General features: G+C 36.6%; 1 protein-coding gene across 1 annotated transcript in view; it reads right to left on the bottom strand.

The window, feature by feature from the left end:
* The window catches only part of LOC106460805 ((E3-independent) E2 ubiquitin-conjugating enzyme UBE2O-like), a 93538-nt gene extending 82291 nt beyond the window's left edge, over positions 1-11247 (bottom strand). Inside the window, exon 1 of the mRNA XM_013920545.2 lies at positions 10992-11247. Coding sequence (XP_013775999.1) covers positions 10992-11213 — 222 coding nt within the window. The 5' untranslated portion in view covers positions 11214-11247. The remainder of the gene's footprint in view (positions 1-10991) is intronic.
* Between the last annotated feature and the right edge of the window lie 430 nt (positions 11248-11677).

Genomic DNA, 11677 nt, shown 5'->3' with positions numbered 1-11677 from the left:
TTAAGTCTAACCCAATGCAACACACTTGTGAAATGGTCCTAAAATTGATGTCTCTCATGAAACAATACATGGGAAAATGGGAAAACTCCATAAAGAAGGTGTTTGGGTGCCTCAAAAACTATTCAATGATCATTGTTTCCAATGTGTGAATGTTGCTTCATCTCTTCTGGTGCATAATGCACGTGAACCATTTTTGGACAGAATTATCACCGGTGGTGAAAAATGGATTCTCTTTGCAAATATTAAACGCTCAGTCATAGACAAAAACCACTTCCAACCCTAAAACCTGGAATCCATCAGCATAAAATGATGCTTTGTATTTGATGAGACATCAAATAAGTAATTCATTTTGAACTCCTCAATCCACAGCGAACTGTCAATGCAGAGATCTATAGTCAGTAACTGGAACATTTAAATCAAACCCTTCACCAGAAACACTCATCAATCAGAGAGATGTTCTTCTTTTCAATGACAATGCACTTCCACATGTGGCATGTTTGATGCAACACAAGATTATGGAGTTGGTTTGGGAAATTCTCCCCCACCCACCATATTCTTCAGATATGGCATGATCAGATTACCATTTTTTTTCGTTTGATACAGCACCATCTTAATGGGAAAACATATGCAAATGTGGAAGGTATTAAAGAGGACATCGACATGTTTTTTTGCTTCAAAACCAAGTGATTTCTTTAAACAGGGTATTAACAACCTGATTGTAAGCATCATCGATAAGAATGGAGATTATTTCATTTCATAAATGTTTTGTTTTGGTATACAAGTTGTTCGAGTTTTTTTCATCTAAAAAAAAATGACATCAATTTCTTGAAGACCTAATATTTATATAAATGTAATGCACATTTTAAAAACTTAGAACTGTACTACTGTGATATTCAGGTATTATTTTCTGAATTATATTTACTCAATTATAAGCACGTTCTTTGCAAGTAATATTTATATTTTTTAATTTGCGCCTGAAGATGTACGGTAGGGAAAGCCAATTCTTTCATAAGCTGACAAAATGGTAGATTTGTGGCCTAATTTACTCTTTTAAAAATTTTGACCATCAAACCTCATTAAAAACTTAGTTTAATTGATCCATATTGTTTAGGTTTATTATTACATCTAACCTATATAAAAGAAAGTGTGTCACGTCATGCTTGATTTCTCCTGATTTTCCGAAATAGGAGGAGCCATAAAAGCCAAAATGCATTTATCCAGATAGAATAGTTTGATTACTGTCTGCCCATTATGATTTTAGTTATGGGGGGGGGGGGGGCAAAGTTGCTGTGAAACATTATAAGTGTAGTGAGTGTTGGTATAATAAGCCTAGAGTAAAGACATATTATGGGATCATCTAGCCTAGAGCCAGTTGCATAAAATTTATCATTAAAGTAAAAATATTGATTCAATTTTAAACTTAAAAGATTTCTGAATTAAGCTATTTTCTGTTATATCACCAACATTTTTAATAAAAAAACTCTAATCAATGGAAACTCTAAATTAAGAAATCAACAAATATTTTTCTAGTTTTATTGTCCATACATTTTATTTTATACTTTCAGTACATAGACTAACAACAATATGAGGTTATACTTTTGTTGCTAAGCAACATGACATAACAGCCATTGTTGGATAGTAGTGTTACCAAAACTCACTGGCTTTTCCATACATTAGAAATTGTTAATCTAAATGATTTTTAACAATAAATATTCTATGAATACCCCAGAAATTCATTTCCTCAATTATCTTAATTTTGATTGGCTCACAAAGGAATTTACCTATAGTTGACTGCCTTGATTGCACTTTTCTGCCTTTTTGTTTGTCAGGCTTGATTTTACAAAATTTATTTATTTCAGTCAGCTATGAAATGTGAGGTTAGGGTATACTATGAGGTGGGGATAGTAGTACTTGCCCTGTCATTTTTGAAGGACTATATGCTAGTTTATTATATGGTATGTTGCTACTTTCATAAAAGCATAAAAGCCACAATTAAAAAGATAGAGAGGAAACTTCTTGATAACCAAACATGTTACTCAAAACAAAGCAAATATTTTGAGTGAAATTATCCCTTCCTAAGACTAGAAAGTAACATGACTTAAATTCTATAAATAAAATTACATATGTACTATGGTATAGTTTACCACTACCATGCTCTTTTTTAACTTAATGGAGAAAAATAAACATTCAGGTATATTGGCCACCATTTCAAAGCTGGCTGTATTTTACTGATCGAGTTCAAATGGCCCTGCTGATAAAAACAAATTATCCATCTTTGTATTGTACCATTAAAAACTCTATCCAAAGAATGTAATGCTAGACAGCAAAGGCACCTATTGTTCTACAAAAAAATCACAAAGGTCTAATATAATATTAAAATGTAAGGCTTAAGAGTTACAATTAAGCATGGAAGAATGGAAAGAAACAAGACAAATGGGTGTGAAAGCTGGAACCTTGAATGTTTAAGAACAGAAATCACAAAGTGCTATACCATACCATAAATGAAGGAACATGACAAGAGCCCATAGCTATAATATTAAAAGTTATAATTTTCATATACTGATAATGTATTTCCAATAGGTACTTACTTCATCACACATAAATAGCTATTCTTGTTCAGTGCTGCTCTCTATATGCAAATTTTTTTGCATGCCACAAGTCCTGAACTCCCACGTACCTTACAGTTGACTGATTAAAATGCATCTCACATGCAAGTCATCATGCGACAGCCCTCCACCAATAGGAGTGTGACACACTCTCCTGATGCATGTGACTCCCTCAGTTTGATTCTATCAATATAACTTCCAATACAGTACATTACCTCTGCTCATGTGCATAGCTAGGGTCCCACAATGAACAGGCAGAGGGACCTGTGTGAGGGAAAGAAAATAAGTATCCTTCAAAAGCATCTGAAGAACACCCATGAAGTATGATCCCTGTTGGGAGAATAACAAACATGGGAGACTGCACCTCTTCTGTACTCAGTATGAAAATAGGTGCTGCATACACAGGCAGAAAGTTGAAAGAGCACAATCAAAAAGGGAGAGACATCCGGTTGGTTTGGAATCCGAATCACAGTTTATCAGAAGCTAAATCTCATAGAAGAAACACTGTACAAGAACCATCTACAGACAGGAATGTGGGGAAAGTTAAAATGTAAGGTGTAGAGTGGCTAGAGCATGACAGACTGTTTGCCGCCAGTCAACTCCAGTCCAAAACCAAGTGGTATTAGGAACAGAACCTTCAACCCATAATAGGAGGAGGGTCCACACCATCTTGATCTCAAGTTAAGTAGAACAGAAGGACATATTGTGCAAACTTGACATCCAAAACAGGAACATGTGCAAAAATACACAACCAACCACACATCTAGAAACCTGACATCTGAATGATGGTAGGAAGAGACGTGCCCATGTGGCAGGTCACATTGAACTCAAACTCAATCAGATTAGCATCCCACCTCAGGTAGTAAAAACACCCTTAGGTGGAGCGAGTGATGAAGAACTGTCCTCCCGATCAATATCATCCTCCAGATAGGACCACAAAGAAATCAAAGTGCAATGCCACACTATGGGTCCCACCACACTGAAGTGGATTGCCTCTAGAAATATATAGCAACCTTATCCTCCATAAAGAACAACACAGAAGCTGGGTGCAACATCAATTTCCGGGACCCATCACACAAAGGTGGAGATCCAGAGGCAAACTGAGTGAGGAAGAGGTAACACAATCAACACATGTGTGAGGATTTATGTTGATTGGTCCAGATCTAATTCAAAACCACTTACTGGGAACTGACATCCAGGTGATGGTAGGAGGAGGGATCCCAACCAAATGAGTTAAATATAATGTGATGGATCTACTCCAAAACAGCATCATCCTCCAAATAGGAATGCACAAAGGCTGGAGTGCAATAGCAACCTCTGGATCCCACTGCATGGAAGTGGATTGCATCCATAACATATAAGCAACCTTACCCTCTGGAAAGAACCACATAGAAGCTGGGTGCAACATCAACTTCCAGGACCCACTACACTGATGATGGAGTATCACATGCCATCTACACCAGCAGAACATCACTGCCCTATTTTCTACTGAATGGAAACAAACACATTCATTAGGACTCCTCTAAGGTCCACCACCCCAGCAGCTTGGAACTGAAAAGTGGCAAGGACTCCCATACTCCACTAGAAGAAAAAGGGAGGGGATAAAATACTGGTATATTATGTTTTATTATTTCATATTGGCCAGATTTGAAATATAGGAAGCATACCTGAGTGGGATCCAAATCCTAAATGGGACATGCCCTTGGAGGGAAAAATATATATATAAAAGATAACTTACCCAGTTACAACTGTACCAAAGGTTGAAGGATGGCAACAGGCAGAATGCAGTAACCCGACAAGAAAGAAACAGCTACCAAATGAAGATAGTAGGAGATGAACATATGAGGAGTATGCCTGACTGAAGAGTTTCTTCCAGTGGACAATGGAGGTGAGACTCCAGGGAAAAGGGAAGGTGCCCGATCTTAAGTGAAGACACCTGGAACAGAATTTGAGAAGAAAAAGACACAGAGTAATAAACCAATTGAATATACTGATGATCCCAAATCATAAGGGTAGAAGAAGAAATGTCACATACAGGTGAATGGTGTCAGGGAATGAAAAGGTGGAATTAGAAACCACTAAAGAAGGCCAAGTGGGCAACAGAAGAATGAAGAGCACATACTAGACATAGAAGTCTATCTGGAGCAAACTGGGAATAAAGGTGGGAAAGGGATGGAAGAGAAAATGGTGAGAAGAAAGAATGACCCTCATAAGCTGTCAAAGTTTTGAGGAGGAAGAACCACACAATGAGGAGGTTCACGAATCTGGAAGGAATGTAAATAGAACCAGCTGGTCCAGCTCTTACTGAGAAAATCCACTGCCAGAGTCTGAGGATGACGAACTAAAGACCAAAAAAGAAGTAACTTGGTGTTGGAATAAAGTGGCAAAAGCATCCAGATGAGGAATACCCACTGATTGCATAGCCACCTGAAATCCCAAGGGTTGAGCAACCACTCTGTAAGATATAACTGGTTGGGTCTTCAAAACAATCTGCCACAAGGTGAAAAACACATGTAAAATGACACACAAGGAGATTTATCCACAGTGTATAGGCTCAATAAAGGAACAAGGGTTTCCATAGAAGTCCAAGTCCTCAAAATTGACAGAACCTTTTTTTACAGAAACCAAGAAAGCAGTAAATGCATAGAGAACTGAAAGCACTAGTGAACATAGGAGAAGTGGAGAATGATGGGCCCAAATGAAGGGGGTGTTGAAAGATACACCCAAGTGGATAAGATAGTGGGTAGGCAAAAGGAAATTTCATCAGGTGTAGAATCCAACCATAAAAAGCTGCTTGGAAGAAAAGGTACTACCTTCATTGTGCTGTCCTTGTTCAAACACCTAAAAGTCACTGGAAATGCTGGCAACAAGGAGCCTGACTTCGAGACACACGACGAAATTTTGACCCCCTAGAGCTAGAAACTGGTAACGGATGGAGGTTGCAGAACAAGAAACAATTATGGGAGAGATCATGGTATCAAAATGAGAAAAAGGAGTAATAAAAGGCTAAAGGGTCAAATAAGGACTCTCAAGAGTCCACACGTGATTCCAAAGACTCTGGAAAATCCCCAAAAACAAGCCAATGTAGAAAAAGGTCCATCTATAAGTCACAAAGATAAAGGGAAGGTAGATGCACCTGTGAAAAGACAGCATCCTAGTCAATATGATCCCAACAGCAACAAAACTACGTGTGAAGGGATAGGGCCAAAGAGGGAAATAGTACCAAGGAAGAAAAAAAGAGGGAAAGTGTATCTCCTCAGGGGATCATTGGAGTACCTCAGAAAGGAGGTATGTGTTGGACAAGTACTGCAGGAGAACTGTAAGGGTAAGACAAAGGTAGGAAAATGGACATGGGGAAAATTGATAGGATTATAAGTAACAGCCCCCTCACATGGGCAAAAGTGACTCCAACAGTTGGAAGTTGAGAAAGGATTGATCAGCTTGCTAATAAGCCAGTGCATAAAGATCAGAAATCCATGGAGGACGAGGCATGATAACACCCATCCTCAAATGAGAAATAAAATGTTCAGCATGAACCCTGATGTCAGGGGAAGGAGGAAAAACAAGGGACCTTAATGATGCATGTTACGTAAAAAAAAAAAAAAGAAGAAAGGAACAGTATCATAAGTAAACAGAATACACCTGAAAAAGCATATTCAAAAAGGCAGAGTTAGGCCTAGTAGATCTCATAGGAAATGCATGGGAAGGTACGGCATAGTTAGGAGGAGAAAGAAAACTGTCAAAATGCAGGAGGAACTTGAGCATTTTAGTGAGATAAAAGTTTCCTCATATAATTATCAACCTCTCGACAAATGATAGCCGAAAAATCCTCAGTCAAAACCCCAAGACCTGAAGCTAGTAATGGCATTCAAATTAGTGGTAATATTATCAGAAGTTGTAAAACACAACCTACGGAATTAATTTGATACCATGAAGAAGTCAAAATTGAGAAAAATAATTCAATAAACAATGGTAATCTATCGTGGCAAACTGCTACAGAAAAACTAAATGAAGCAAAGAAATAAATAAAGTAAATCACTAGATCACGAAGAAAATGAAATGAACATGTGAAAAGAGCACAATTGAAAAAAATGTCTGCACCCGATCACTGCCTAATGAGAAGTGATAGTTCGGTAGAATCAAATAGGTAATCACTAGTCAGGAGAGTGTGTCACACCCCTATTGGTGGAGGGTTGTCCCATAATGATTTACATGTGAGATGCAGTTGAACCACTTTGATCATGGGGTACTTGGGAGTTCAAGGCTTGTGGCACACACAAAACATTTTGCATATAGAGGGCAGCACTGAACGAGAATAGCTAAACATGTGAGAAGAGGTAATGTACTGCATTAGAAACTTACCTCTTTCCACATAATAGCTTTTCTTGTTCAGTGTTGCCCTCTACATGCAAAATGTTTTCACATGCTACTAGCTATGAAACTCTCACTTACCCTATGATCAATTATTCATTCTTCCCACTAATCAATTCCACCTAATTGACGCTTTGAGATTAGATAGTAATTAACCATTGGTAGCAGGGAGGAAGGGTGTGAAAGGAGGTAAGTATCTATCAGTATTTATTATTCATTATTCCCTCTAATCAATTCCACCTAATTAACCATTGGGAGCAGGGAGGAAGGGTGGGATGTGTGAAAGGAGGTAAGTATCTATCAGAAATATATTTTCTATATAGAAAAATAATAACTTCCAATACAGTACCTTACCTCTCTTCTCACATGATAGCTAGCATTCCACATTGAAAAGATGGAGGGACCAGTGTGATGGATATGAACAAGCATCCTTCAAAAGACTCCGAAAAACATCCATGGAGTGTGAAACTCTACCGAGAGAGGAACACACGTGGAAGACTGCACCACTTCTATACCAGGTATACTCTTCATCCAGTGTGGTAGTAAGTATCACATAAATGGACAGAAATTTTGACGAACACATCCAAGAAATGAGCAAAAACATTTGGGGTGGTCCAACCCCCACATCTAACTGAAATTTCCAGAATCATAGTCAAGGAGAAGAAAGGAACGTAGGGTCTCCAGCCACACACTAGATGGTGGGGAAAGCTAAAATGAAAGTGACCCTTGTGTGACAGACTGTACTTAGTAGGTCAACTGCAGTCCAAATCCAGGCAGAATCAGTCATGCATCGTGGTAGGATGAGAGTAGAAGGAGTGAAAGGAGAAAATTCTGTACCAGTTGACTAAACAGAACACATGTGCAACTCCACAACCAACACCAGCTAGCCAGCCAGGAACCTGACATATGAACAACAGTAAGAGGGGACATGGCACTGTGGCAGTTCACCTCCAATCCAAAACCAATTGGACTGGTTCCACTCTGGGCAACATCAGCCTCTAGGAGCAAGCCTCACTGAGGTTGTGTGCCAGAAGGACTACATTTGCTCCATGCAACATCATTCTCTAGTCATCCATGTAGTGATGGATGCACAGATCCCGAGTGTGTATAAGGCATAAGGTGTCAAGGTAAGCCCAATCTTAGGTATGACAAAAAGCCACATGGACAAAACCAGCCAAATGAGCCTCTGGGCCAATAGCCACAGGATAATCACCTGAACCATTAGTGGCAATGGGTATGAAAGTGAGCAAAACACCACATTGAAGAACCTTAGGAAGAGGGAAAAGGCAAGGGTTGGAAGCTAGAATGGGAGCAGGTTGAGACAAACAAGCAAACAAAGGAAAAGGGTTAACTGTTGTCTCACAATCTACACACGTGACTCCAAAGAGTCAGGTATATCTCCAAAAACAGATCCATTCAGAAAAAGGGTCCATCTGCCACTCATGTATATAAGTGGATGGCAGATGCACCTCAGACAAGAGAGCATCACCATCCAGGAGAACCCAGCAGCAAAAAAGCCACAGATGAAGGGCTAGGGTACAGGAAGACAATCATGCCAATGTAGAGAAAATTAGGGTATGGGTATCTTCCAAAAACCATTCAGGAGAATGTTAGATGGCCTTAGAAAGGATAGAAATAAGAGTAAGATGAAGGTGGGAAACTGAGGCTGGGAGAAACACACAACTTTTTATCTTACAGACCTTTGTCTTTTGAAATGCTACTGTCCAAGAAACCATCATAACCAATGAAAGTACCAAGTTTTATTCTCCATATATTTACCAGATTTTTCTAAACCATTTTTTTTTTCAATCTAAATACAAGTTATAGAGAAAAATCTCATCTTTTTCATAAATTGGTAAACTTAAGATTTTCTACTTCTTCTCTCTTATCAATAAAAAAAATCCTACACATTATTTGGCACTTGATCCATATCTCCTTCCATAATTAGATTTACATTAAAAATATTAGACTAATATTATGATTGAGTCTCTTTTTGCAGCTAACATAATACAAAAAATCCTTCAAATTATAGTTGATATTTGGATCCAAATACTTTCATAATATTTCTTAGCCCCAACAATACATGAAGCTTTCTTGACTTCATTTTGTTTATTTTGATAACTAACAAAAAAATTTTCACTTTACTAGTACTATTACATTTTATTTTCTTATAAGATAGAACGTTTTCATTTATTAGTAAGATAATTTTTCATCTATTAATAATAATAAAAAAAAAGAATTTTTTTTGGAAGTTTGAAACAGAAAATTCTGAAAGGAATGTATTAACTAGTTTAAATAAACTAGCATTGTAGACTTATAAATTGAAACCTAGGCCTACACAAGACATTTTCTATTTTCAATATTACTTCAATTGCTCCCCACTACAAATAATTTATCAGTATAATTATTAGGTCTTCCACTATGTAGACCTGCTGATCATTACATTCCTCATTAGAAGCAGCCAAATGTTCAAATTATTATTAACAAGAACCCAAAAGCTAACTGCGCTAGCTGAATTTGTTTATATAGCATTAACATTTTTACTACTATGCACCCATGTAAACCCAACACACTCATTTCCACCTTCTCTCAAAGCAACATTTACCCTATTTCTGTACAATTCCTATATTGCTTACTTCTTAATTTTTTGCTTATAATTTGTATTTTCCCCTTCTAGTTGTGCAATCTTCCTAAAACTATCTGTAACTCATCCTAAAAATCAGCAATGGAATCCAAACATGGACCTTTAGATTCATAGTCTAGAATGCGGAGAACTAGGCCATGCCTAGCCTAGTTGTAGTACAGTAAGCTTGCTTTAAATTTGGGTCAATTCTCATTTCTGCATCTGTCTTGTGAAAGTGGGTATTCTCCAGAACTTTGGTTTCCCCTACATCAAAATACAAATGGGCTTTGGACAATATGGTCCCCACCCCCTGAAAAAGGCCTCAAATTCAATGTCATTTTAATTCATACCATTTTTATAAAGTCCATTTCAATAAACTCTATTTAAAATAAAAATTAATTCCTAAGTCCATCTAATGTAAACTTGATACTCCAAATGCCTGGATCTCTCTGTCTCACCTCGTCAATATCACCACTTCTGGAAAAGAAGAACATCTTGCCTCTGCCGACCTTCTTCACAGCTTCTACTCTCAAAAAATCTCTTAAAAACTCCCCGCCAATGTTTATAATCATGATTATAGCTACTGTAGCAAACTATTCTCACACACGGAATTGAAGGGGAACAACCATTCCTCAGCACCCCAGTTGGGAAGAGCAGGCAACTATCATGTTGCTTTCTCTTTCGGCAAACTAAATTGCTTCCATGTTTAATAGTTCTTGTTTTTCTTATTACTCTCTAAAAGTGATTTCAATGAAATAATAAAATATTAATAATGTTAGAACTTAATGCTAGTAGTACTAGTAGTAAAGGACAGCTACATTTCCAACCATATCCTCCTAATACTTAAATACTAAAAATGTAACAGTTAAGGTCTAAAATACTGTACCATTTTCCCTAATAGGCCCTTCTGTTCTCACAGTGAAAAACAATCTATCACAACCTCAAGAATTTCTTTAGCATCATGCAAAAAGGAAAACCCACACAAGTTTGGGAAACCATATGTAAAATACTAATTTTAACTTTAGTTAACTAAAGTTTCACAAATTAAACATTCAATTGGAATACACAATGCCACTTACATTACTTGTAACAAGTATGGAATATTAGTGAAGTTAGCAGGATTTGTGAAATAAATATTTTTCGTCTTTAAAGTGATACACATATGTAAATTAAATCGTAATAAATATTTATAAGCACACAATGCTCTTCTCTGTTTAAAATAAAAACTTGATTCTTTTTAAATTTAGGTGGCCAATATTTCTTTTCAAGTTTCACATACATTCAGAGCAAAACTATGTAATTTTAAATTACCTATAATGTTAGGGTAATTTGTACTTATATCACTATTTAAATATTATTAGTATTAATATTTTATCACTAGTAGAATTCACCCTTTTTTCCGGCAACACTTCTTCGCGGCCTTTCGGATGCCATGCGATTCTTACGTGGCCTCGTTTCATTCTCTCCCATTCTGGAATATTGTGTTCCAAATCTTCTTCTTCATCACTACTAACAAATTCTGAATTTTCTAAAACCAAGCCAAATTCTATTATTCCTTTTTTATTGATCCGATATACAGCATCTTCATCAAAGTACTTACACGTAGACGCCATATTTAAAAGCCTCTAATAGTTACAAATATCCACTTGCGGCATAAACAAGAAAACTTAAGTCATGAAAAAGCAACCTAAACAAAAGGGCAAAAACAATAATACATATAAGTCAAGAAAAACTCCTTTAAAATAATCATTAAGTATGTTTAACATATGAAATTAACATATATCGCTTAAAGTTTATTTGATTTTCAAAAACATACATATAATTATATAGGAAATATAGAATAAATTAACCAATGTCCAAAACTGAGTTGAAAATTAGAAAGCAGATATCAACCACAAATATTAAGTTTCGGGATTAATTAAGCGTCACTGATTATATATCACTATAAAATTAGATGTTTCTGAAAGATTTATTATCTATCAGTTGAATTAATAATACTCGCAGTTTGCAGAATCTTCGTTTAACATGGTACTCTTTGATGAAACGTTAATTATGTAATGTAAAATTTGTATTTTCG

This window comes from Limulus polyphemus, unplaced genomic scaffold (assembly GCF_000517525.1).
Source record: "Limulus polyphemus unplaced genomic scaffold, Limulus_polyphemus-2.1.2 Scaffold839, whole genome shotgun sequence".
Taxonomy (NCBI): domain Eukaryota; kingdom Metazoa; phylum Arthropoda; class Merostomata; order Xiphosura; family Limulidae; genus Limulus; species Limulus polyphemus.
The sequence above is the reverse complement of the archived record's forward strand: the minus strand, read 5'-3'. Positions and strand labels throughout refer to the sequence as shown.